Here is a 27805-nt window from a genome sequence, read left to right as displayed (position 1 = left end):
CAGTCAAACCAACCAACTAGTTGGATGATTGCAGGAAAGTTGGTCTGATGTGTGGCCAGCATTAGGCACTAAATGGGCAGGGTTAGGCAGCGGGGGGGGGGGGGGGGGGGGGGGGGTTGGGGTTAGGCTGCAGGTGTGTGTGTGTGTGTGGGGGGGGGGGTGTTAGCATACTTACCTAAAAGGTGTTGGGATCCTGTTGATCGGGATATCACTATAAGTCTTCAGACTACTGGCATCCCAAGATCCAGATACCATCTGTTCACAGGTGTACATATCTGCCAATGAACTAAAAATATATGATTCATCACTCAAACATATGATATATCGCTTTAGCATGTGTCCAGAAGTAAGAGTAGGGATACGAGTTAGTTAAAACTTCCTGGAATGCTGAAGGATCGGAGGTCTGACCCAGGAGGAATGGTCACATTACTATAGGAACCCAGAAAATGTGCAGAAACTGTGCTGGAGGCGAAGGCAGAGCAGCAGCAGCCAGGAGCAAGTACGTCACCGCCGGGCCACAAAAATCATACAGTATGATGATTTTTGTGGGACAAATTACCGGGCTAATTTGCCGGCAATCCAACCCTGCTAGGTAGCAGGGTTGTTCCCGGGTTCAACCCGGGGACCTGGCTGGTGTGAATGGGGTAGGGTATACTTACCCGGGTTGCCGGTCCTCGGTGTGCTGTCCAGCCGGGAATCTACGCAGGCGGCAGGTGCAAATGACGGGACGTGGATGATGATGACGCAGCTCTCCTGCGGCAGTGAGGGCACCGGAGAGCTGCGTCATCTTCATCCGCTGCCTGTGTGGATCCCTGGCCTGCGTGGAGGACCAGCAACCGGGGTGAGTATTCTTACCACCTCATGCCCACCCCTGCTGCCATCCCACCGACTGCCTGACGCCATCCCGCTGACTGCAAGCCTCCTCCCCACCTCCTGATGGCCTCCTTCCCGCCCCCATCACACACCAGAAAATGCAGGGACTTTTCTGGTGTGAAAGGGTCCCAACCCGGGAATGTCCCTGCTTGTCCCAGGAATGTAATTCCCAGTTACATTCCCGGGTTTGTCCCTGCATTTCTGGTGTGAAAGGGGTATAACTGGCACTACTGGGGACATCTGTAACTGGCACTACTGGGAACATCTGTAATTGGATTTTTTTTTTTTTAAATGGGACTATAAGGAGTAATTTCACAATGTACAGCATAAAAATGCAGACCTTTATAAAACACATAAAATAAATTAACAGATAAATTAGATTAAATGCTGGATAAACACTAAAGTCCACCATATGCGTCTGTGACGAGGAGTTTTCAGTGGATGCGGCTCTTTGGTGTCACCCCAGTTAAGTGTGACACCCGGGTGCGACTGCCAGGGCCAGCCACACCCCCACTCATCCACGGCCCCCACCCAAGGCCCCGCCCCCTACTGACGGCACTGCGCGGCGCGGCTGCTGCTAGTTAAAGGGGCGGTCATTGGCTGACATCATCTGATCTTCCTCTCTGGTCACCGGATAGGGGGCGTGGTATATGTTAATGAGCCGGCAGCAGGTCAGTGGTGATGGTATAACGGGACGGCAGTGACAGGTGTGGGTGAGTGAAGCACAGCATGTCACCGGCTATGTACTTATGTGGCAGGCTGATGCTGGTAGTGTGCTAGCCGCCCACATGTATGACCGCGGTACACCCCGTAGCAGCTGCGGAAGTGACCGGTCTTCCAGCATGTGTGATATTTCCCATGACGTTTTCTACCTGTGCGTGTAAATATCTAGGTCTAACAACAACAAGTTGGTTGTCACATTGACACTAGTCTGCAATCGATGGAAGATGGTTGATAAAGCATCGATGGCGACGCTCATTTGCAGATGACACGTGTATACGTAGGTTATATGGTTGACAGTCAATAGGTTGACCAATATTGGTCGACATGCATTAGGTTGACTGTGACATGGTCAAAAGGTTGACACAAGCAATAGGTCGACATGGAAAAGGTTGACATGATTGTTTATTTTTTGGGGGGGGGATGTCTATGTTGACATAAGTTGACACGCGCATGTATATATGTGTAACACATCTCCTTGCATGGTTTGCTGCGCTTACCATGTTTCGGCCATGGTTATTATATTATTATAATCTCACTCTATGCCCTTTTGGATAGTAAACTATGAAAAACCACCCTCATGTTGACCTTTTATCATGTCGACCTATCATGTCGACCTATTGCTTATGTTGACTCTTTTCATGTGTTGACATTTTGCCTGTCGAACAATAGTGGTCAACCTAGTAATTATTGACCGCATAGCAGGTGTGTAGCTCACCATCGGGGATCAGCCCGATAAGGTAATGTGTTACCTTACCAACAGTGGCTTACCATCGATTTTTTTCCCCATCAGGCAGTGTCCGTAGTTATGCATACCAGGGCCAGTGCTCACCATCGAGGATCAGCCTCCACTGGGTGACCTTACCAACAGTGGCTTACCATCGATGTTTCCCCATCAGGCAGTGTCCGTAGTTATGCATACCAGGGCCATTGCTCTCCATCGAGAGTCAGCCTCCAATGTGTTACCTTACCAACAGTGGCTTACCATCGATGTTTCCCCATCAGGCAGTGTCCGTAGTTATGCATACCAGGGCCATTGCTCACCATCGAGAATCAGCCTCCAATGTGTTACCTTACCAACAGTGGCTTACCATCGATGTTTCCCCATCAGGCAGTGTCCGTAGTTATGCATACCAGGGCCATTGCTCTCCATCGAGAGTCAGCCTCCAATGTGTTACCTTACCAACAGTGGCTTACCATCGATGTTTCCCCATCAGGCAGTGTCCGTAGTTATGCATACCAGGGCCAGTGCTCACCATCGAGAATCAGCCTCCAATGTGTTACCTTACCAACAGTGGCTTACCATCGATGTTTCCCCATCAGGCAGTGTCCGTAGTTATGCATACCAGGGCCATTGCTCACCATCGAGGATCAGCCTCCACTGGGTGACCTTACCAACAGTGGCTTACCATTGATGGTGAGACATTGATGGTTTGGCTGTGCTCATGCATTGGCACAATAGGGGATCAGCCAAAGGTGTGTTACTGACAACGGGCTTCCATTGATGGTTAAAAAAAAATACACACACCACTAGTCATCAGACAATGGCTGATGCCTAGCTGTCGATGTCCAGTCCTAGCTGGGTTCCATCTTATTAGGGCGATGGGAATGGATGGTGTAACTGGACTCCATGTGGGTAACCTAGAAGAACAAAAGGTGCAGAGAAAACAAATGATATCCACGCTTTTGTATCCCTTCAATCATGGGCGATGTTCCACTTTGACCTCTAAATCGCAGTTTTTGTTCAAGCTCCTTAGGGTGTGTGTATTGAAATGCAAAATGTTAAGCATAACCATGTGCGCAACTGCGGTGTCCCTCATCGCCCTTAATTGAGTCACTCCTTTTTTCTTATGATGGCATTGTCCATTCACCAGAGTTCGGAGGACTTCGTTGCTTGGCCAGAACCTATCCATCCACCTGTACATGTGCTAACTGCAGCAGATGGAGGTGTTGCTGTAGGTGAGCAGTGTTAGGTGTGCCTTTGTGGTGAGAGTTGGCTCTGTCACTGGGCTGCATGAGGGTTCAAGGTATAGATCCGGTGACTTGTGGGGGTCTGTGCACAACATGGATTGGCAACTGAGGGGTAAGGTGAATGTAAAATTTATAGCAGAGAGACAGCTGGGGGTATATTTACTAAAGTGTGGGTTTACGAAAGTGATGTTGCCCATAGCAACCAGTCTTTCATTTATCTAGCACTTTCTAGGAGATAATAGATAGAATTTTATTGGTTGTTATGGGAACATCTCCAGTTTTGTAAATCTACCCTCAGGAGTGTTATTGCTGAAAGGGTAGAGATTGGTGTGTGAGACTGCGGAAAGCTGCTTTCTGTGCTTGAATATTTAAGTTGCACCTCTCCTCTCATCTGTAAAATGTGCATCTGATTCAGCACTAGAACCTCACCCGTTGCCCACCCCATAGTGTTCATTCTAGTACCCTGCACCTTTTAAAACATGTGAGGCGTCTTTTCCCTGTCTGGGGTGTCACACTCTGCTGTGTTGCTTCAAGCACAGACTGATCTGTATTTCAGCAGGGATAGAAACACACACACACACACACACACACACACACACACACAAACCCCCCCCCCCCCCCCCAGACAGAAAAGGGGAACTGCACAGATTTTGAAAGGTGCTGGCACTAGAATGACCACTGTTCCTCTTCTACAGTAGACTTCTGTTCCTGCACATACTGTATGCAGACACCAGGCTGACCAGTTTGTTCAGTCTCTGACCAGTGCAGACTGCTGGTACATATATAAGATGGCTGATGAATGACCAAACCTATCCACTGATCGTGAGACAAACTGGTCTCGGAACTTCTGACATGTAAGGTGACCAAATAGTCCTTTGTGGCAGGTACTGATTGAGCAATTGAGTGGGGACAAACTGTACAGCAGGCATGTCCAAACTATGGCCCTCCAGCTGTTGCGAAACTACAAGTCCCATCATGCCTTGCCACAGTTTTGCTATTAGGGAATGCTAAAACAATGGCAAGGCATTCTGGGATTTGTAGTTTTACGACAGCTGGAGGGACGTAGTTTGGACATGCCTGCTGTACAGTCATCTGCTCGATTTCCCACCCTTCAGCTCTCCGAGTCAGGATTGTCCTACCTGCACTGTGTGTACAAGGTTTCCAAAATGAGTCAGTAACAGTAAATCTGGAGTTATCCTGTGACCACTCCCACTGTAATAATCATTGACTAGTGCGTACAGTTCATTTAATAGTCAGAGTGGATTGTGTTACATCACTGAGGTGTGTACCTACTGTACTGTCACCGTTTATACTCTGTGTTCTCTCCTCCAGCCCAAATAGCAGAAGAGTTGTGAGACACAGACTCGGACTTTGGACTTCAGCTTTCAGAGTGCACTTCTTATCCCTGAGTTGGCTTCCTCTACACTGTAGTCTACAGCATCCACTGCCGCATCAGCTGGTGAACTCCTGCCTGAGAGAGTGTAGATCAAGGAACCAAGTGCTCTGTCCAGGTAATTGGGAATTACAAGTGAGCCCTTTGGTTCTTAAGTGTGTCCTTATGTGATGAGCAAGGCACTGAGGGCGGGATGTACTAAAGGGAAAATGCGGTAAAACAGGGTTTTACCGTATTTTCCTATGTACCATTACCTGTCCGCCCCGTCTCCGCCGGGCAGGGTATCGCCACCTCTGGGTGGCGATACCCTGTATGTGACCCCCCTCCCATCCTCCATCGATCTCCTCCCCCAGCAGGTGTCACAGCCGGGAGGACATCCGGCTGCAGGGGGGAGGAGAAGACCCTGGGGACACTGACAGCCACCGGGATGTGACGGAGACCCCCCCCCCCCCCCCAAAGACCACATTACAGGTATCGCGGGGGTCTCCGTCACCGCACCCCGATGCTAGCCGCATATGTTAGTACATATGCGGTAGCATCGTGGCGGCAATGTATATTAATAGATCCCACTAGATCCCACCCTGAGTAATAGTAGTAGTACTACAGGGTAATTCGAAAGTCGCAGTACACCCTTTTTGTTTCAAAAACTGTGCAGGAAATGGTAAACCGGCTTAGAATCAAGTTGGCGCCCGTGTTCCGTACATACCCTAAAAAATAGCCCATCTCACCTATACCTTAGTGGAGTATTCAAGTTTTTCCATTTCCAGCACAGTTTTTGAAACAAAAGAGTGAACTGTGATTTTTGAATCATCCTGTAGAAGGAAAACCAATAAATTAGGACAAAATAATTCTGTGTTTCCGGCAATCTGCACCGCGGGATGCGGTCAATTTGCCGGCGGTCGGGATCCCGGCGTTCAGAATCCCGACACTGGAATCCCGACCACCGAAATCCCGAAACTTTCTCCCTCCGTGGGTGTCCACGACACCCATAGAGGGAGTATAAAATAACGTGCCGAGCGTAGCGAGGCACCGGGCCCGCTGCGTGGCGAGCGCAGCGAGCCCGCAAGGGGGGGCGATCCACGTCCCCCCACATGTCGGGATTTCGGCGGTCGGGATTCCAGTGTCGGGATCCCGACCGCCGGGATTTCGTATCGGATCCCTGCACCGCTACCCCCTCTTGAATTGCCCCTGTCTTTATGGCAAATTTGAATTACGGTGTTCTGGACATCTGAGATTCTTATCCAGACAGGACACCCCTCCAGAGGAATGGGAACTACATAGCTCATGTGCTTCAAACAATCCGTATCACATATGGTAAATACTCATTTCAGAATTGGTGAATTGCTTTTACCTAAGCCCTAAGGGTCCTATAATAATGTCACATCACAGGGGTAGTTTCTGGCTGCATAATACCCTCTGAAGTGCATCTGGAAATGGGCACGGGCATTGTTACGCAGATAAACTGTATACGTTAGTAGTAGTTCAGTAGACGCTAAATATATCATCGATAGGTTGATATGGAAACGCAGGCATGAAGCTGACACAAATATATTTGACCCTATTGTTGTAAACGTGTACGGATGCGCTTGGCTCGTCACGCGTCAGGCAAAGTGCCGCACTACCCACAGCAAAGGTCCTAGTCCACTTGGATGGTAAATGATGAAAAAGTCAAAATGAAAACCTTGTGTCAATCGGTATCCGACTGGCTGACAGTGTCTAGGTTGACATGGTCAAATGTCGACATGAGTTTTGGGGGGATTTAATTTGGTCTTTTTTTTCCCATAATTTACCATCCATGTGGATTCCTATTGGGAGCGGTGACAAGACATCTTGGCTGAAGCATGGCGAGCGAAATGGAACACTCAATTGTCAACATTTTCACCAAAAAAGGGTGAAAAAACACATGTCGACTTTTTTTTTTCAGTGTTTACCCATGTCGACCTTGTGGGGTTGGGCGAACCCTTTGACGACCCCCCCCAGAAGACTGACCTGACCTGGTAGACTAGTTATAGTGTCACTGTAGGCTTCATCCTGGTCACATGACTGACCGCTGTAGTATGAAGCAGCCTAGTTGACCTGCTCAATGCAGTGCACTCTATGGGCGGATGCTAGACAGCTGTTCAGGAGCACCCGCAGGACAATACAGGAGTCGTATCGGTAATAATTTATGCACCCAGTGAAAGTAGCATTCAGTAAATAATGGAGACTCAGTCAATGAATACATAACACATGAATTATATTCTAAAATATACAAAGTTTATTGTACAGAATATTGATTATAATGCAGGGGTGGTGTTCCTGCATGTGATTGATTATGGCACACTAGCCCCATACTGGGGCAACCTCTGGACTCTGAGTCATCCTTCAGCGCTCTTAATGCCCTTCCCTCTGGGCATTAAGAGGTATACTAATAAGGAACGGGAATGGCTATATTACATCAAACTTCCCTGTGCATTCGCAGTCAGCGCTGACCGCATTGCTCTCTCTCATGCGCGCGTGCTCTGTCTCTCTCTCGTGCGCGTGCTCTGTCTCTGTCTCTCATGCGCGTGCTCTGTCTCTCTCTCATGCGCGTGCTCTGTCTCTCTCTCATGCGCGTGCTCTGTCTCTCTCTCATGCGCGTGCTCTGTCTCTCTCTCATGCGCGTGCTCTGTCTCTGTCTCTCATGCGCGTGCTCTGTCTCTGTCTCTCATGCGCGTGCTCTGTCTCTGTCTCTCATGCGCGTGCTCTGTCTCTGTCTCTCATGCGCGTGCTCTGTCTCTGTCTCTCATGCGCGTGCTCTGTCTCTGTCTCTCATGCGCGTGCTCTGTCTCTCTCTCATGCGCGTGCTCTGTCTCTCTCTCATGCGCGCGTGCTCTGTCTCTCTCTCATGCGCGCGCGCTCTGTCTCTCTCTCATGCGCGCGCGCTCTGTCTCTCTCTCATGCGCGCGCGCTCTGTCTCTCTCTCATGCGCGCGCGCTCTGTCTCTCTCTCATGCGCGCGCGCTCTGTCTCTCTCTCATGCGCGCGCGCTCTGTCTCTCTCTCATGCGCGCGCGCTCTGTCTCTCTCTCATGCGCGCGCGCTCTGTCTCTCTCTCATGCGCGCGCGCTCTGTCTCTCTCTCATGCGCGCGCGCTCTGTCTCTCTCTCATGCGCGCGCGCTCTGTCTCTCTCTCATGCGCGCGCGCTCTGTCTCTCTCTCATGCGCGCGCGCTCTGTCTCTCTCTCATGCGCGCGCGCTCTGTCTCTCTCTCATGCGCGCGCGCTCTGTCTCTCTCTCATGCGCGCGCGCTCTGTCTCTCTCTCATGCGCGCGCGCTCTGTCTCTCTCTCATGCGCGCGCGCTCTGTCTCTCTCATATGCGCGCGCGCTCTGTCTCTCATATGCGCGCGCGCTCTGTCTCTCTCATGCGCACGCGTGCTCTCTCTAATGCACGCGCTCTCTCATGCTCTCTCTGTCTCTTGTTCATTCTCTCATGCGCTCTCTCAAACACTCATGCACGCTCATGCACTGTCTCTCGCTCATGCGCTCCGTCTCTCTCTCGCTCATGCGCTCCGTCTCTCTCTCGCTCATGCGCTCCGTCTCTCTCTCGCTCATGCGCTCCGTCTCTCTCTCGCTCATGCGCTCCGTCTCTCTCTCGCTCATGCGCTCCGTCTCTCTCTCGCTCATGCGCTCCGTCTCTCTCTCGCTCATGCGCTCCGTCTCTCTCTCGCTCATGCGCTCCGTCTCTCTCTCGCTCATGCGCTCCGTCTCTCTCTCGCTCATGCGCTCCGTCTCTCTCTCGCTCATGCGCTCCGTCTCTCTCTCGCTCATGCGCTCCGTCGCTCATGCGCTCCGTCGCTCTCTCGCTCATGCGCTCCGTCGCTCTCTCGCTCATGCGCTCCGTCGCTCTCTCGCTCATGCGCTCCGTCGCTCTCTCGCTCATGCGCTTCGTCGCTCTCTCTCTCGCTCATGCGCTTCGTCGCTCTCTCTCTCGCTCATGCGCTTCGTCGCTCTCTCTCTCGCTCATGCGCTTCGTCGCTCTCTCTCTCATGCGCTCCGTGAGAGAGAGAGACAGAGCGCTAAGCTCCTTAGTGATTGGCTAGTACACAGTGGGTTCTTTTTTCCCCAAATATATTTTATTGAGCCTCAATAAACAGAAACAATACATCAAACAATGGATGATGATATGTAGAGCATTGAATGAGGATCAAAAACCTTTTTCAAAATTTTCTAAAACAAATAACACTATAGATTAGAATAGATGAAACCGTTATCTCCTATCCAGATAAAACAGGGACGGGAGGTGCTTTTCCCAACTCCTAAGAAACTAGAAGGGTTCGTAATATCCTGGGGATGTAATTTGTCTCTCTCATGCGCGTGCTCTGTCTGTCTCTCTCATGCGCGTGCTCTGTCTGTCTCTCATGCGCGTGCTCTGTCTGTCTCTCATGCGCGTGCTCTGTCTGTCTCTCTCATGCACGTGCTCTGTCTCTCTCTCATGCGCGTTCTCTGTCTGTCTCTCTCATGCGCGTTCTCTGTCTGTCTCTCTCATGCATGTGCTCTGTCTCATGCGCGTGCTCTGTCTCTCTCATGCGCGTGCTCTGTCTGTCTCTTTCTCATGCGCGTGCTCTGTCTCTCTCTCATGCGCGTGCTCTGTCTCTCTCTCATGCGCGTGCTCTGTCTCTCTCTCACGCGTGTGCTCTGTCTCTCTCTCATGCGCGTGCTCTGTCTCTCGTGCGTGCTCTGTCTCTCGTGCGCGCTCTCTCTCGTGCGCGCTCTGTCTCTCTCATGCGCGCACGCTCTGTCTCTCTCATGCGCGCACGCTCTGTCTCTCTCATGCGCGCACGCTCTGTCTCTCTCATGCGCGCACGCTCTGTCTCTCTCATGCGCGCACGCTCTGTCTCTCTCATGCGCGCACGCTCTGTCTCTCTCATGCGCGCGCGCTTTGTCTCTCATGCGCGCGCTCTCTCATGCACGCTCATGCTCTCTCTGTCTCTTGTTCATTCTCTCTCATGCGCTCCGTCTCTCTCGCTCATGCGCTCCGTCTCTCTCGCTCATGCGCTCCGTCTCTCTCGCTCATGCGCTCCTTCTCTCTCGCTCATGCGCTCTTTCTCTCTCTCTCTCGCTCATGCGCTCCGTCTCTCTCTCTCTCTCTCGCTCATGCGCTCCGTCTCTCTCTCGCTCATGCGCTCCGTCTCTCTCTCTCGCTCATGCGCTCCGTCTCTCTCTCTCTCTCGCTCATGCGCTCCGTCTCTCTCTCTCTCTCTCGCTCATGCGCTCCGTCTCTCTCTCTCTCGCTCATGCGCTCCGTCTCTCTCTCTCTCGCTCATGCGCTCCGTCTCTCTCTCTCTCGCTCATGCGCTCCGTCTCTCTCTCTCTCTCTCGCTCATGCGCTCCGTCTCTCTCTCGCTCATGCGCTCCGTCTCTCTCTCTCTCTCTCTCGCTCATGCGCTCCGTCTCTCTCGCTCATGCGCTCCGTCTCTCTCTCTCTCTCTCTCGCTCATGCGCTCCGTCTCTCTCGCTCATGCGCTCCGTCTCTCTCTCTCTCTCTCTCGCTCATGCGCTCCGTCTCTCTCGCTCATGCGCTCCAAGAGAGAGAGACAGAGCGCTAAGCTCCCTAGTGATTGGCTAGTACACAGTGGGTTCTTTTTTTCCCCAAATATATTTTATTGAGCCTCAATAAACAGAAACAATACACCAAACAATGGATGATGATATGTAGAGCATTGAATGAGGATCAAAAACCTTTTTAAAAATTTTCTAAAACAAATAACACTATAGATTAGAATAGATGAAACCGTTATCTCCTATCCAGATAAAACAGGGACGGGAGGTGCTTTTCCCAACTCCTAAGAAACTAGAATATCCTGGGGATGTAATTTGGCTAAGATTGATTGCAGATAGTGGGTAGCTTGAAGATAATGGAAAGCGTGGCTAGGAGGGAGATTATAATGTTCCATAGCTTCATCAAATGTGAGTGGGACATTAGAAGTGTTGAGTAAGTGTCGTAGACATAGGATTCCAGAGGATCGCCACGCCGTAAAAGGTGGCTCGGCTTTACCATTCTGGAACTCCAGGTTTCCTACCGAGGGGAGGGATAAGGAATGGAAATATCGCAGATGAAGGGATTTTCTTACACGTCGCCAACCGTATATAGTAGAGGATAGTAAAGGATTATCAAATTGAGGCAGTTTTAATTGAGATGGACGTGCATATAAGAGGAAACTGAGAGAGAGAGGGGCACATAGCTGTGACTCTAGGGCAGCGTCAGTGGAAACAGTGGCGTCATTGACCCAGTCCTCCGCAAACGGAGAATGCAGGCTAGGTTATAATGTTTTTAATGTTGGGTAGATTGACTCCGCCTCGTTGGGTGGTCTGTGACAATTTGTAGAGGCTGATTCTAGGCTTTTTAGAATTCCAAATAAATTTGGTGAGTATGGAATGAAGTGAGGAGTTGTCCGACTTAGAGAGCAAAATGGGAGCCATTTGCGATACATAGAGTAATTTCGGGAAGCTGGCCATTATAAATAAGTTCCATCGACCTAGTAGATTGAGTGGTTAGTTCTGCCACAGATTAAGTTCTGTTTTGAACTTTAGGATGACCGGGTTGATGATGTGCATATAAATGTTATGAGGATGAGGCGGTAGAGCTATGCCTAAATAAGTGATGAAAGTCGGGGCCCATTTAAAAGGGAAGGGATAGGACCAATCTAACCTCACCTGACTGTATATAGCCAGGGCTTCTGACTTATGGAAGTGAATAGAGAAGCCGGCAAAAGAAGAAAAGCGTGTAATCGCCACAGTGGCTTCTTAAATCTTAGCCCAACCCCACACCCTTCCATGGATAAGAAGCATCACTGCCATGCTCTGATACTAGGGCATTTGGACCCCAGCGGGCATCCTCGACCCCAGTGCACAAAGCCCTGCAGATCCAGACTGGTCTTCTGGCTGCTGCGGCTTCTTGCAACACAGACCCCTGAGCTGCCCACCAAGAGTTAATATTTATTGATGCTGCAGCTGCAGAGGGTCCGGACCGCGGCAGATCAGATATTTTTGTTCTGCACTATTAAACTTGGGGCCGGGTTTCTGGCCACACTATCTTTTGCACAGTAAAATTTTGCGGAGCACCTTTGTCTGATCACATTGGGCTGATATGAGTGCACCCCTTCTGTCGCTGGTTCCCATCAACTTCATCCAACTGCTATAATGTCACTTAAAGCTGGATACACACTATAACAGGCCTGGCCAACCTGTGGCTCCCAGCTGTTGTGAAACTACAAGTCTCAGCATGCCCTGTCACAATTTTGCTATTGGGGAATACTAAAACTGTAGCAATGCATGCTGGAATGTGTAGTTCCACAACAGTTTGAGAGCCACAGGTTGACCAGGCCTGCATAATAAGTTTGGTCATGTATGGGAGCAAATCACAATTGACCATTTTTGTTCGCAAATAGGGTGATAACGCACCAGCCAATCAGTTTTGTTTAAAAAATTACAGCTAGGAGTTGATTGGCTGGTGCATTATCACCTTCCACTTTATCACAACTTTATCACTTGACCAGGCTTAATATATCTGTCCCATATATAAATAGCTGGCAAATGACATATTAGTAAACCATCTGCCAAAACGGGTAAGCCAATTTATCCGTATGGTTGCACATTAGCATATTTTTGGGTATACACATTCATCTTTTCAGTATAGAACTCACTGGTGTGATTTTATATTTCTGCCCTATTGTAGTTTGTTCTGTTGCGCTGAAGATGTGGCAGTTTACTATGGCCCAGCCTGCAGTCCTGCAGAGATGACCTGCCCCCTCGTACATCATTGGCTGCCGCAAACATACTCCTACTTAAGAGACATTGTGTAGAAGATGGATCTAGAACCTCTTCCGGATGAGGTGCTCCTCTTGGTCCTCAGCTTTTTGCCATCCCAGGACTTAATTGCGCGCTATAGGTGCGTGAGCCATCGCTGGAGGTATCTGATCGACTCGCCCTCCTTGTGGAGAATGAAGTGTGAGCATGAGCGGAGGATGGAAATTCTGAGAGCTGCTGATATGTGCCACCAATTCTGCTGGCAGAGAGCTTGTCTGAAGAGGCCACTGTCCAGGAACTTGGTGCGCAACCCATGTGGGACAGGTGAGGGAACAGAGCACTTACCCGTACGTTCTCTTCTGCTATGGGCAGCCAATCAGATACTGGGGGAAATTTACTAAGATGTGTATTCTACTTCACATGTGGTGTTGCTATGGGTAACCAATCAGAAACTACTTATTTATTTAGCGCCTTTTGCACTTTTGAAGCTTAGTGCATCTGGTCCACTGTGAGGGAACTACAGTAGATCGGCCTGTAAACCCTTGTTTCCATTCCTTTCCCAGAACAGCTACAGCACTGGGAGGTCACACACAGAGGAGACGGTTGGCAAGTGGAAAACAACTATAACGTTTTAGAGGGAGCAGAGAGCCAGACCTGCTTTGTCACCTCTTTTTTGTAAGTAATAGGCTGGCCCCCCGCTAAAAGGTTATCTGTGTCCTAATATGTGACAACTCTGTCATTGTCTCCACAGATGGTGTGAGAAGACCCAGGTCATAGACCTTTTGAAAGAAGGACTTTGGGAACACTTCCTGGACGTCCATCAACCTATCATCCACGTTTCAGATTGGTGAGTTTTGGTGACCCCTTCTGGCTGAGGTCTCTTTTTTTATTTATTTATTTTCCCTCTCACGTTTGTCACTTTTTTTGGGTTGTGTGGTTTGACCCTTACGGGCCATCCACTCCCCAATGTACCGAAGCTCTCCTTTTGGGGAGAGCTACGGTCCCTCGAGGGCGATCCCGAGCCGCAAGGCAGAGGGAAGCCTATTGCGGGTCTCTCCAAACCTTCGGGTGCGGAGGAACCACCGTCCTAACCCTTCCGGGGGTTGAGGAAAGCTGGTCTCTCTCTGAGCTTCTGCGAAGAGGACCCACCGATCCCTTTTTTCCCCTCTTTGGCATTATGGCTCAGAGGGGTTAGGGGAGTAACGGGGCCCTTCTCCTTTGGGAGAGGGTCCATTCGATCGCACGACCCCCTATGCATGATTTAGGTCACGCACTGGGTGGTGGGGGCACACCTTGGGCTCCTTGAGTTTCTTCAAACTCATTGGTGAGTTTACTTTTTTGCCCCTGTTGCAAATGCAATCTTATGTGATACAGGCCAGAGTGTTTTCAAAGCACCAGAGCAGAGAGCGACACCCCAGGCAGGAAGGAACAACTACAAAGGTTGTGGCTGGAACAGGATGTTAGAAGGTAGAAGCTGTATACGTACGAGCAATTGTACAATTAAATTAGGATTCTTCATTTTAGAGCATTGTATGATCCGCTAGTGCTTTATAAATAAAAGATTATGGGCAAGATGCATCGAGCTTCAAAAAGTGGAGAGTGATAAACAACCAGCCAATCAGCTCCAACCTGTCTTTTTTTTTTTTTTAAACAGTCTGTAACATGGCAGTTAGGAGCTGATTGGCTGCATCTAGCCCTATATGAGGTTTAAAAGACATGCTCTTCTGCTTGGTTCTTAATAATATCATGAAATGACCTATGCCCTCTTCTAGTCTTTAAATCTTCACACAGTCCCTTTAAATCTCACCTGTTCAGGCAGTTTCTCCACCTCCATAAGTTTTTCTACACAATTACTGTATCTCGCGTCGATGTGGTCCACAAGTAACTCTTAGGGGGGGGGGTATGCATTGTGCCGCCACTATTTCCGACGTGGGAAGTAGCGGCAGCTCCCTATTCTATGCTGTCATTAACGACAGAATTGATGCGGGATCACGGCAGAACGGGCCCGAATTCAGGAGCTGTCGGGCCCGTTCTGCCGATATCGGCCGTGGATTGTCATTGTCATTTTCGTGGCCACGCGGCATCGCCCATCGGCATGTGGGACATTGAATCCCGTCTATTGTTATGCGGTCAATCTGACCACAAACGGGCCAGGATCATGGCTGTCGGCAGGGATTGACAGCCGTGATCCCAGAATGCATACCCCCTTAATGTCCCCTCTCTACTCTCTCACCTGACTGAGCAGCGGCTAATATTGCTGGGTGGCTGGATCATGTTCCCCATTACAAACCTCTGTCTGGGTCATGGTGTGTACATACGGTGAGATTCCTTTGCTATTTGACTTAAGGACCCCATACATTAGGCCGACTTGTCCTAACGACAAGTCGGCTTAATGTCTGCCCCGACTTCCCCTGAGCTCCCCCGGCAGCTCCTGATATGATTTGGCACTTGATGTGCCTTTTTTCACGTGTGATAAATCGGATTGATTTATCACATGTAAATCCGGGGGAGCTGCAGGACAGCAGGGTCTGGGGGAGCTTACGGGTGGGGTGGCATCAGGTGGCGGAGAGTGGGGTCCGGTCCAGCTGCAGGGGTAGTGGGCTAGCGGCAGGAGTGGACTGGAGAGGTAGCGGCAGGCGGGGATCAGAGACCAGGGCCTGGTCCGTGGGAGCTGCAAAAGGGGTAGAGAGGTGGCGGGTCCAGTCCAGCTGCAGGGGTAGTGGGCTAGCGGCAGGACTGGAGAGGTAGCGGCAGGCGGGGAGCGGGGACCGCATAACAGAGTCCGGATAGCGGCGAGCCGGAGAATAGGAAACATCCTATTCAAAAGACTGGGCGGCCGCTGATTGGCCGAGAGCTCAGCCAATCAGCGGCCGCCCTGCCCGCCCAGTCTTTTGAATAGGATGTTTCCTATTCTCCCGCCGCTACCTGGACTCTGTTATGCGGTCCCCGCTCTCCGCCTGCCGCTACCTCTCCAGTCCTGCTGCCACTAGCCTACTACCCCTGCAGCTGGACTGGACACCGCTCTCTGCCACTACTCCTGCCGCTAGCTCACTAGGGCAGCTCCCACGGACCGAACCCTGGTCTCTGGTTCCCGCTTCACCGGACCTGCTCCCTGCCGGCTGCACATAAGATTAATCTTATGTGCAGACCGTCCGACATCAAGATCTGATCCGATGTGCACGGTACCACGCATCGCATCAGATCGGATGTCATACCCTACGCGATTTGGGCAATTCTCTGCCCAATACTCCAGAATCGGGTGAAATCGGGCCCAAATCACTTAGTGTATGGGGGCCTTAAGATTCGATTGCTATGCAATCTTTACTATCTTATGTGCTATTTACATACAAATCATACTATCTACATTCAATCTGCACTATATAGTCATTGCTGCACTGTATAGTTAGCTTTTCGATTTCAGCTGAACGAGAGCGCACATCGGCATCGAATCGGGATGGATAGAAAGCTTTAAAACATGTTCTATCTCCATTCGATGTCTATGCGATACAGATTCGATTTTGTCAAAATGGAATGTCAAATTGTATGGTGTGTACACTGCATTATGAGTGTGAGATACGTAGCACTTTAATGTATCAAATTCCTACTTCCCATAGTTTACCAGCAGGACCTCAGTCTTGTGTTATTACTGCTTTGTTCCCAATTTAGGGCCCGATTCAGAGTTAATCTCTGATATGTGAATTCACAATACGTTCGATTATCGAATAATTGCGCATTCCCCAACCCTAAATGTCAACAGAAATAGGGACGATATCTAATCCCAATCCCCCTGCAATTTGTCAGACAGGAAGTCGGCGTTTAGGGCTGGTAACAGGCCACCTGTGCTGGTTGCCACAATAAACAGAAGTATCTTGATATGGTATCCTGAAGACGGGGTGTGCCGACCCCGAAACGCGTTGAAAATCATGGATTAAACTTGGTCCCATTTTTCACTAAGCATTAAGCCTCAGAGTGTTTTTGTCTATATTGGAGGATTCAGCCCCTCAGTGGTAGGCACATCAGCAAGCACACCACCAGCAGAAATAATAATTATTATTATTTTTTTTTAATCACTGAAGAAGTTTTAAGAGAACCACACCGACCATGGCTTTGTATCTTCTCCTAGGTATGCTGGGCGGAATGACTGTGGCTATATGTATGAACTGAAGGTCCAGCTCCTTGCGGAAGACATGAAAACTGTGATCTGCGAATATAAGGCGAAACCGGAGCCCATTCCTCAATGGAGTGACACAAAATATCAACAGGTCTGCTCTGAGGAGGAAGGGGGGGGGGGGATTCGGTGCTCTGTTCCCAAATCTTCAGTAACTGTATTTTAGACAACGAGACAAAGATCACATATAGCCTGGACCCACACAGTGCTCTCTCAAAGTGTCCAATTCATGTGAAGTATTGAGAGGTCTCCTCCTACATCATGAGGCTTGCTGACTTTCCCTCTCTCTCTCTCTCTCCTCAGGTGTCTCATGAATTCTGTGATTATGGTCCTGGCGTGCGCTATGTGAGCTTTACGCACAAAGGAAAGGACACTCAGTTCTGGAAAGGATGGTACGGCGCTCGTATCTCCAACTCCTCAGTCACAGTAACGTGCAGAAACTCTGAGCCTTGTGCCCTTCCTCCTCCTGACCTAGAAGAGGTGTGATGAACTCTGGCGTAACAGCAGATACTAGTGATGGTTCTCGGGTGCCCTTTTCTGCAGGCCTCAATCTAAAATATATATATATATATTTTTTTTTTATCTTTTATTTGCTAAATTCTCGCTGCTAATAGAAGCTGATCGTTTATTATACACAACCACCATTAACACCAGTGGGGCCTACACACTGGGGGAGAGCTGCGAGAGCATTTAGAACGTTCAGTACACACTGCTGCAAACTAAACTAAAACATCCCCCTCTTCCATTCGGTGGTTCATTCTGTAAGTGTCTCTTAAAGAACCGTTAAGTGATAAGTTCAATACTGCTTTCACATTGCAAAATGCAGGGTTGCACCAGGACTTTAAAACGGTTCAGTCCCAGTGCGACCCTGCGTTTTGTGCTGTTCAGATCCCTACAGCAATATTGACGGTTTGCTGTCATCATGCGGGGGTGGGGCAGAGCGGAGCTTCATTGGGGGCGGAGGCAGCACTTAAGGCCCCCATACACTAGCCGATTTTGGTCAGATTTAGGCCAGATCAATCGGATCTGGCCTAAATCGGACCAAAATCGGCTAGTTTTTATGTCCCCTCAGATCCGATGCGCGGTCCCGTGCGCATCGGATCTGCGTCGGGTGGTCGGACCTGCTGCACGTCCGACCACCCGACTTGGGACCTAGTGGGGCGGTGCGGCGGTGGAGGGAGCAGGGGGGGCTGGGGACGCTGCGAGGGACACAGGCGGCATAGAGCCGGGCGGGGGGAGCCGGGAGCTGTCAGCACTGAATAAAAAAAAAAAAGCCCATGCAATGAATGGGCGGCCTGTGATTGGCTGAGCGCTCTCTCAGCCAGTCAGCAATTGGCTGAGAGAGCGCTCAGCCAATCACAGGCTGCCCATTCATTGTATACAGTATCACATGTAAATGATCACATGTAAAAAAATGGCACATCAAGTGCCAATCTAATCAAGCTCCCCCGGGGAAGCTCAGGGGGAAGTCGGGGGGACTTGTCCTAAGGACAAGTCGCCCTAGTGTATGGGGGCCTTTAGAGCTGGCGCTTCTCCAAGCACTGCCTCCTCCATTAGTGTGAACGGGAAACAGTTTACTAACCCAATTAACCTGTTCACACTGCAAAGCAAGATGGCAAGGAACCAGTAAGAACCCTTCTTTTTTTACTGGTTTGTAATGCTGTGTTGGTACTGTTTTGTTGGACTCGGATCTCACCAATTACAAGATCGAATCGGCATGAACCCGGTAATTAGGTGCGATGAGAAAGGTGTCTAGGTCCCTCCCCAGGCCCACCCCCATGTACGTTTGGCTATGTTAGGTCTGGACCTTCCTGAGAAGCAGCCGTCCCATGTAACATCATTTTTGGAGTAAAATTAAAGTATGCTACAAGTGGAGCTGGTCTTACATTCCCAGGGGCCAGGAAAACAAAAACTTTAAAATTAGCTTGACCTCTACAGAGGTACAGAAGGGGTTGGAGAATCCCATGACCTAACCCATAATTCTTCCCGAGGGTTTACTATCAGCCTGCTTCTACTTACCAGGTCACGTACAGTATAACCACCATGTGCACAGAATAAAGAATATTTTTTTAAAGGATGCTACCTCGAATTAAACTGATTATGTACCAAGTAATGGTCTGTTATGTACTATAGATGTTGCTGTTTTATATACCACACACTTTGTATGCTGTCAGTAAACTATGCTACAATTTCAGAAATCATGGGACAAACACTGATTCTGTCATCTCTTAAATTTGGTACGTAATATAAATTATTTTTATAAAGATGTCCACATAACCTTAACCCAGGGGTAGCCGGTCTGAGTGTCCCACCCACCTGCCTGGCGGCTTTGCCGGGAATCAAGTACAGGGGAATTCTCTTGTGAGGTTGGTAGTTCTCGTGAGATTCCTCTTAATCAACAGCAGCCAGAGACTGTCGGTCCTATTCACCGGCAGCCGCCGGAGCGTGGGACGGCTGCAGCAGGACATTTGTAAGAGAAATTTTTACATATGGCCCCCGAAGGATTTTTTTTCCCATAGAAACGGCCCTTGGCGCAAAAAAGGTTCCCCATCCCTGCTTTAACCCTTTGCATTCCAATTTTGTAAAAAAAAAATTGTATTATTCAAAAATGGTCTACATTGATTGTTCAACGATGTGAATGTTCTTATTTTCAAGTGGTTTACCATTGGATCTGCTACTAGCGCTAGGGCTGTTGAGCCTGACTAGAGATTGGACCTAAAAGGGTCAAACCACTGGATGTATAACAGGGAAATGGTTAGCATTACTGCCTCAGAACGCTGAGGTTATGGGTTAGATTCCCACCATGGCTTTAACTGTGCAGAGTTTGTATATTCTCCCTGTACTTGCGTGGGTTTCCTCCGGGTACTCCGATTTTCTCCCACAATCGAAATATATACTGGTAGGCTAATTGGCTCCAAAGAAAATTAACCCTAGAATGAATGTGTGTGTGAACATGTTGTAGGGCAGTGGTTCATAAACCTTTTTGATTCAAGATGCCCTAGAGTATCAGAATTTATTTTGTAGCACCCCTAGTTCAAAAGTTTCTAAATGAAAAATTAAGAAGACAATATATTTAAAAAATTGTGTTTATATATCATCCTTAGTTAAAATTATGTAGAGATGGACAGGATTACTTTCTGTTTGTCAGTATATTTTAGATTAGCACTGCCACAAGCACTAGTTATTCTTGTTAGTGACCATAATTAATTTGAATTGGTCCGTTACCACCAATCCAAGGCACCCCTACAAATGCTCTGAGGTACCCTATTTGTGAAACCTATTGATTACACTGATTGTTTTCATATTCAACCTAGTTGCCCTGGTGACCGAGATAAATATACAAAGTCGAGTTGGGTACTGCAATTAGTAACAGATCAACCTGAACTTTTAACTAAATTAAGCTACTCTGATATCTGCCGATGCTAGGTCACCCCACCTCCAGACCTCCCTGCTCTGATATCTGCCGATGCTAGGTCACCCCACCTCCAGACCTCCCTGCTCTGATATCTGCCGATGCTAGGTCACCCCACCTCCAGACCTCCCTGCTCTGATATCTGCCGATGCTAGGTCACCCCACCTCCAGACCTCCCTGCTCTGATATCTGCCGATGCTAGGTCACCCCACCTCCAGACCTCCCTGCTCTGATATCTGCCGATGCTAGTTCACCCCACCTCCAGACCTCCCTGCTCTAATATATATGCCGATGCTAGTTCACCCCACCTCCAGACCTCCCTGCTCTGATATATGCCAATGCTAGGTCACCCCACCTGCAGACCTCCCTGCTCTGATATCTGCTGATGCTATCACCCCACCTCCAGACCTCCCTGCTCTGATATCTGCCGATGCTAGGTCACCCCACTTCCAGACCTCCCTGCTCTGATATCTGCCGATGCTGTCACCCCACCTCCAGACCTCCCTGCTCTGATATCTGCCGATGCTAGGTCACCCCACCTCCAGACCTCCCTGCTCTGATATCTGCCGATGCTGTCACCCCACCTCCAGACCTCCCTGCTCTGATATCTGCCGATGCTAGGTCACCCCACTTCCAGACCTCCCTGCTCTGATATCTGCCGATGCTGTCACCCCACCTCCAGACCTCCCTGCTCTGATATCTGCCGATGCTAGGTCACCCCACTTCCAGACCTCCCTGCTCTGATATCTGCCGATGCTAGGTCACCCCACTTCCAGACCTCCCTGCTCTGATATCTGCCGATGCTAGGTCACCCCACCTCCAGACCTCCCTGCTCTGATATCTGCTGATGCTAGGTCACCCCACTTCCAGACCTCCCTGCTCTGATATCTGCTGATGCTGTCACCCCACCTCCAGACCTCCCTGCTCTGATATCTGCCGATGCTAGGTCACCCCACTTCCAGACCTCCCTGCTCTGATATCTGCCGATGCTAACTCACCTCCAGACCTCCCTGCTCTGATATCTGCCGATGCTAGGTCACCCCACCTCCAGACCTCCCTGCTCTGATATCTGCCGATGCTAGGTCACCCCACCTCCAGACCTCCCTGCTCTGATATCTGCCGATGCTGTCACCCCACCTCCAGACCTCCCTGCTCTGATATCTGCCGATGCTAGGTCACCCCACTTCCAGACCTCCCTGCTCTGATATCTGCCGATGCTAGGTCACCCCACCTCCAGAATTCCCTGCTCTGATATCTGCCGATGCTGTCACCACAACTCCAGACCTCCTTTCTCGGATATCTGCCGATGCTAGGTCACCCCACCTCCAGACCTCCCTGCTCTGATATCTGCTGATGCTAGGTCACCCCACCTCCAGACCTCCCTGCTCTGATACAGTATCTGCTGATGCTAAATCACCCCCACCTCCAGACCTCCCTGCTCTAACATCTGCCGATGCTAGGTCACCCCCACCTCCAGACCTCCCTGCTCTGATATCTGCCGATGCTGTCACCCCCACCTCCACACCTCCCTGCTCTGATATCTGCCGATGCTAGGTCACCCCACCTCCAGACCTCCCTGCTCTGATATCTGCCGATGCTAGGTCACCCCACCTCCAGACCTCCCTGCTCTGATATCTGCCGATGCTAGGTCACCCCACCTCCAGACCTCCCTGCTCTGATATCTGCCAATGATGTCACCCCACCTCCAGACCTCCCTGCTCTGATATCTGCCGATGCTAGATCACCCCACCTCCAGACCCCCCTGCTCTGATATCTGCCGATGCTAGGTCACCCCACCTGCTGTGCTGTTACTAGGGCAACAGTCATTTTCTGAGACTTGCCCCTGCACAGCTTACATGTTCTGCCCCTCATTGAAGACCAGCTACAGTACAGTCTGGCTCTCTCTATGCGTGTTGCGTTGGCCCCGCTTGCTTTGCGTGTGGTTTTGTCCATCTGGGAGTGAGTTTGCCTTTGCGAGCGGACCAGAATGTATCTAGCTGCTCCTAAAAGATAATAGCTGGAGCCTGATTGGTTGACATCTCCACTTCTAAAAAACTTGCCTCATATACTCCCATTCCTTTATGACAGACATTCCTGTTTATGAACCTAGGAATCAGTCATTGGAGTTGGACAGCTCCAGGCTGTAGTGTATACACCACTTTTAATTCCAAATAACTGCCTGATTTTATTTTTTTCAATATCTATTTAAAATGCAAGTACAGAATAGATTTCCTATAGCATTTGCTGAATTCAGTAATATTTTTTTTTTTTTATAAATTAAAAATAAATGACTAAGACCAGCTACATAGCCAGGAAAAGCACCAACTGTTTTCACAATCCCTAAAATATCGCTTTTTATGAACTATTACCCACATATGTAGAGCTGCAAATCATCGTCCCGTCTTGCGCTCCTCAGCAGAGTGGTCATATTAACTCAGACCTACGGCCTGTACATTCTCTGCATTGTTCTTCCATTAATTTTACACATTTAACTTAGTTACTTGCAATAGAAATGTTATATATAGAGGTATCTACCTACCCCAGGGATAGGGCACTTTTGGCCCTCCAGCTGAATCATTGAACTACACATTCCAGCATGCCCTGCTACAGTTTTGCTATTTGGCCATGCTAAAACTGTTGCATGGCATGCTGGGATGTGTAGTTTAACAACAGCTGGAGGGCCAAAGGTTCCCCATCTCTGACCTATTTTGCAACTTAGCAGAGCCAAACCACTCATTTTGAATTTCTGAGTAGCTAGCGCCCTCTAAGAGAATAGGGGTGCTGAACTAGGGAACAAGTAGCACAATGGAGAATGTACCAAAACTGAGGAAGGTACTCTTTACCTAGCACGGCGCCCACGATTTTGATCGTGGGCATCGCAGGTAAAAACATCGCGGGCATCGCGGCCATTGAATGCACTAAAAATCGGGTGCGACGCGATGCCCGCGATTTCCCATAGGGACCAATGTTAAATTTCTCAATTGACCCGATTTTACTGTTCAATGCCTCAATTGACACGATTTTTCCATAGGAAACAATGTTAAATGGCCCACAGAGGCCAAATAGCCACCCTGAAGTGTGAAATGGCCCCCACAATTGTTAACGCCACCCCACGATCAACGTCAACCCGAAGCGTGGCGAGCGGCGGCGGTACGCGTCCTACGACCTTTTCATACCCCCACTATCCACGTCGGCGTGGAGTTGAGAATAGAATAGTGTGGCGAGGGGACGCGGATACCTTCACACGTAAACGCGTCCCTTCGCGGGCTTCACTGCGCTCGCCGCACTATTCTATTCTCAACTCCACGCCGACGTGGATAGTGGGGGTATGAAAAGGTCGTAGGACGCGTACCGCCGCCGCTCGCCACGCTTCGGGTTCACGTTGATCGTGGGGTGGAGTTAACAATTGTGGGGGCCATTTCACACTTCAGGGTGGCTATTTGGCCTCTGTGGGCCATTTAACATTGTTTCCTATGGAAAAATCGTGTCAATTGAGGCATTGAACAGTAAAATCGGGTCAATTGAGAAATTTAACATTGTTCCCTATGGGAAATTGCGGGCATCGCGTCGGTCGCGTCGCACCCGATTTTTTAGTGCATTCAATGCCCGCGATGGGCGCCGTGCTAGGTAAAGAGTACCCTGAGGAAATATTACACCATCCAGGGTGAAAGGACAACATGTGAGAGAGCCTCAAACTATCAGCTAAAAATGCCGGCATCGCTCACAGCGAATGTTCTTTTTTTGGGTGCAATATTTAACTAAACGTCAGTTAATTGACTTGGCTGTATTTGTATTTATTTATATGGGATTTTTTTTTAAGTTTTGATCAAACACAATCAGAAAACATTGTCAGACAAACTGCTCCATTGTGTTTAGGAACTATATGCATTTTCAGTCGCTCATCCCCTTGCACAATGTGTACAGGATGCAATCGCAGTCATTCAATAATCAAATTCTCGAATTAGGGAACCATCCTGAATTAGGCCCAAGGTACAGTCTGTGCGAAAAGTCCAACATGCATCATATGTGGCCCTATACTTAACAAAAATACTTATCCTAGGTAGCTACTGCACAATATGCACACGGAAATGCAGAATTGTGGCATACATAGCACAAGAATTACCCCAGACCTCTTGTACCATATGACACAAAGGATAATTCTGTACCTGAACAGGCAACATGCAGTCTTACCAACACAAGCCTGACAGGAGCTTAAAGCTACTAAAGAGGCGTACACACAGAGAGATTTTGACTATTCAAAATCTCCTAGAAGTTTAGCAAAAAAACCCAGTGTTTCTCCTGCATAGATACTGACGCTAAGTCCAGGCAAGACAATTTGACTAGGTCATAGACGATCATTAGTTACATGAAATCACTTAGTCAAAATCTCCAGTGCATCTAGTCAAAATTGGTCATTAGCCAATATCTCACCGTGTGTACAAGGCTTTAAGCCCCATGCACACTATTGGTTAATGGCCAATTTTGACTGAGCGATTTTGTCTAAGTAATGATTGTCTATGATCTATGCTAGACAATACTGATTACAACCAGAAAAACTGGGAGATTTTGGCTAACCTTCTAGGAGGTTTTGAGTATCTAGTCAAAGATACTATCTATATTGCGGGGCATCACTATCGCCCGCAGTGAACACACAGTGCGGTTTTGCCTTAACTTCTAGGCAATTTTTGACTAGTCAAAATCATCAGCTTAAATGTTACTATGGACTCAGTAATATTTATTCCTAGAGATAAATAATGACAATGTAATCTGTTGGAGTGATATCTAGACAGCATAATACTGCAGGTTCCATATGATACAGCCAGATAAGTTGTAATGCAGCCAATGAAAGAGTGTCTGGCTACGATGAGGGCACTCCAGGTTTAAATCCTGCTGGTAAATAACAGACATCTCAGGCTTCCTGCACACAAATTGCAAGTCGATAAAGAAACATTTCTGCAATTTATTTTCTTAACGCAAAATAGAGGTGACAGATTTTCATGAAGAACAGATATTGTAGTCATTGTTCTTTTTCCGTTTTTTCCTTTACAATGATCTGTAGAGAGGCAGTTTCCGCAGTGGGGAAGCTTTACCACCATCTAGTGGAAGAAATAGTGTATAACCATTTTGCCTAACCGCAAAAGTTACTATTGCTTCTTTTTCACATGGCCACAGTCATATTTTCCCCGAACAACCTTAAGCTTCACCCCTGGCAGATCCTGTGTGCGTCCGCCCTCCACCAGGACTATGTTGTGTTCCTGCAGGTTGTGTCCTTCTCCTGGAATAAAGCACACCACTTCCTTGCCGTTGCTCAGCCGTACGCGGGCACACTTGCGGTTGGCTGAGTTAGGTTTTTTGGGCTTGCGGATAATGGTCTTCAGTACAACCCCTTTGAGCTGGGGGCTATTGCCCAAGATTCCCAATTTGGTTGGCTTTTTCTTGGGCCGTCCTGCTCTGTGCATCTGATTCAGGGTTGCCATGCTGCGGGAGTCTATGACGGAAGGGACGTTAGAGGTTGGCAGAGCAGCTCGGGAGAGGTAAGACCCTACAGATAAAGACAATGAACTTTGAAAATTATTTCCAGATAGAACAGCAAGACAGAAAGCATAAGTAACATTCAGTAGCCAGCGTTCATGCCCTGCTGGGCACCACAGTCTGGGGCAGTTGTATTCAGCCAGGTGAAGAGAGAAAGTGGAGATAAAGCCCCAGCCAATCAATGTTTGAAAAATGACAGTTTGGAGGTGATTGGCTGGTGCTTTATCTCCTTTCACTTTATATCTTCACCGGGCTTAATTCATCTGCCCCAATGTTACGTAGTGCTTGGGATAGCATCACATCATTAGTGTAGAATACAACCTAAAAACATAGTAACATAGTAATTTAAGGCTGAACAAAGAGGTTAGTCCATCGAGTTCAACCTATTTGACTTGTAACTACTGACTTGAGTAAGTCATATCCATAGGATTCACTTAGTGGCCAAAAATGCATCCAGTTTTGATTCAAATTCATTAACAGTAGTTGCTGTAACCACCCCCACCAGCAATGAGTTCCAGAATGTTACTGCTCTAATGGTGAAGAATCCTTTTCTTAAGGATAGACCTGTTAGTGACCAAACATCTCCCAGTTCCATATGATTTCCAATCCTGTATTTGAACATACTAATCATATCACCTCTCAATCTCCAGTGAAAACATATTCAGCCTGGTTAACCTATCTTTGTATTCGAGACCTTTTACTAGCTTAGTCGCCCTTCTCTGTACCTGTTCCAATTTATTTATGTCCTTTTTAAGGTGCGGTGCCCAGAACTGAACACAATATTCCAAGTGTGGGCTCACCAATGCCTTGTAAAGAGGCACTATCACATTGGCAAGTGCGTAGGGGACACTTGTCGACAATGTACTATGTGTTGTGTAATATGCATTAAGAATCTGCGCTGAAGACGGGTCAGATATTACTCCAACACAGATCTAAGCGCACATCATTGGACCTGATTTTGAGCCCATGCAACACCGATGGCCACATATTTTGCTTTGTGCATATAGGAAAATCCCTAAAAACTTGCATGCTTTATACTAGGTGTCTGCACAGAGCAGCGGTTACTTTGAAGCACGGTGTGCATAATGTATGGGTCAGCTTGGTGCAGAGACGCAGTCTAATGGGTGTACAATCTCCAGTGCTGACCCCAGCTATGCACATCTGTTCATACGGACCACTCCTACCCATACCCATCAGCGGGCACTATGTGCATGGACAGCTATGACTTCTTGGACATAATATATTACACAGAATAATGGTAAAATCAGTCTTACCCCATCTCCAGGCTGTAGAGACGATATTCCGTAGACCAGCAAGAGACATCTCCTATCAGATGGACATTACCTGCAAAGGCACAAAATCATGACTTGACACCAGGCAAATATTAAGATAAATTACCTATATAGCGTTGTACTGATGACATTTCCATCAATCACATTTGCGCTTACACCACTGACGCTTTACACCCAAAATTCCCTATCACACTAGTGCACACAGTAGAAAGAGCCTTGTTGGGAACAGAAGCCAAGCTCAATGCTGTGCTGCAGCAATACTGACCACATCGCCAACCATGCTGTGAATGTTTTACATATTAAACAACAAGGCGATCTAGAGACCGCAGAAGAGTGGAAGTGATTCCCTCCACTTGCAGCACCAGAGGGCAACCTGATGAGGGCGCCAGCACAGGCTTCTGCAGATCATACTCACCTTCAACAGACCCTGCAATGAGATCCTATTCCTAGCAGCAACATGTGCAGTCACATCCGGGTCAGTCGTATCGAGGAGATCCTACAGTACAATCTTATTGGTCTATAGTGGTAGGTCCCGCCTATCATCAGTCCGTAAAAACGTCTAATTGGTCTAAATGATGCGACGCCCTCATTGCGGCTCCCATGGTCTCACGCCCCCTTTCTGTTTGACCTAGTAGTTTATTTCTCCCATTGAGTAGTTCCATGCTAGTTTGTGATTGG

The 27805-nt window shown here is 48.6% G+C and overlaps 2 protein-coding genes across 4 annotated transcripts; one reads left to right on the top strand and one right to left on the bottom strand.

Moving 5' to 3' along the window:
- The first annotated feature begins 1445 nt into the window (after nt 1–1445).
- On the top strand, nt 1446–17473 carry FBXO27 (F-box protein 27). 3 transcript variants are annotated; one of them, XM_083159944.1, is made up of 7 exons: nt 1446–1586; nt 4897–5075; nt 12653–13047; nt 13287–13398; nt 13475–13570; nt 16847–16985; nt 17195–17473. In XM_083159944.1, exons 3-7 carry the CDS (start codon nt 12783–12785, stop codon nt 17375–17377), a joined length of 795 nt encoding a protein of 264 aa, XP_083016070.1. In that variant the 5' UTR covers nt 1446–1586; nt 4897–5075; nt 12653–12782; the 3' UTR covers nt 17378–17473. The 3 variants fall into 3 exon arrangements, with proteins under 3 accessions (XP_083016070.1, XP_083016072.1, XP_083016071.1); XM_083159946.1 differs by having other exon boundaries at nt 1452–1544; XM_083159945.1 differs by lacking the exon at nt 1446–1586 and adding an exon at nt 3486–3552.
- Nucleotides 17474–25243: 7770 nt separating this feature from the next.
- Nucleotides 25244–27704, bottom strand: MRPS12 (mitochondrial ribosomal protein S12). Its single transcript, XM_083159943.1, has 3 exons — nt 27543–27704; nt 27110–27179; nt 25244–25845 (listed from the first exon to the last, which is right to left on the bottom strand). Exons 2-3 carry the CDS (start codon nt 27156–27158, stop codon nt 25448–25450), a joined length of 447 nt encoding a protein of 148 aa, XP_083016069.1. The 5' UTR covers nt 27159–27179; nt 27543–27704; the 3' UTR covers nt 25244–25447.
- Between the last annotated feature and the right edge of the window lie 101 nt (nt 27705–27805).

Source organism: Crinia signifera, chromosome 9 (genome assembly GCF_055691185.1).
Source record: "Crinia signifera chromosome 9, ASM5569118v1, whole genome shotgun sequence".
NCBI classification, from domain to species: domain Eukaryota; kingdom Metazoa; phylum Chordata; class Amphibia; order Anura; family Myobatrachidae; genus Crinia; species Crinia signifera.
Note: the sequence above shows the minus strand (reverse complement) of the source record. Positions and strands in the feature narration are given on the sequence as shown.

What these genes read in the sequence shown, in the direction of transcription:
- FBXO27 (XM_083159944.1), top strand. Translation starts at nt 12,783, where the DNA reads ATGGATCTAGAACCTCTTCCGGATGAGGTGCTCCTCTTGGTCCTCAGC. An exon ending in TGCTTTGTCACCTCTTTTTT is followed by an intron (nt 13,399 to 13,474) that starts GTAAGTAATAGG and finishes TTGTCTCCACAG; the next exon opens with ATGGTGTGAGAAGACCCAGG. An exon ending in GTGACACAAAATATCAACAG is followed by an intron (nt 16,986 to 17,194) that starts GTCTGCTCTGAG and finishes CTCTCTCCTCAG; the next exon opens with GTGTCTCATGAATTCTGTGA.
- MRPS12 (XM_083159943.1), bottom strand. Translation starts at nt 27,158, where the DNA reads ATGTCTCTTGCTGGTCTACGGAATATCGTCTCTACAGCCTGGAGATGG. An exon ending in CTCTACAGCCTGGAGATGGG is followed by an intron (nt 25,846 to 27,109) that starts GTAAGACTGATT and finishes CTTTATCTGTAG; the next exon opens with GGTCTTACCTCTCCCGAGCT.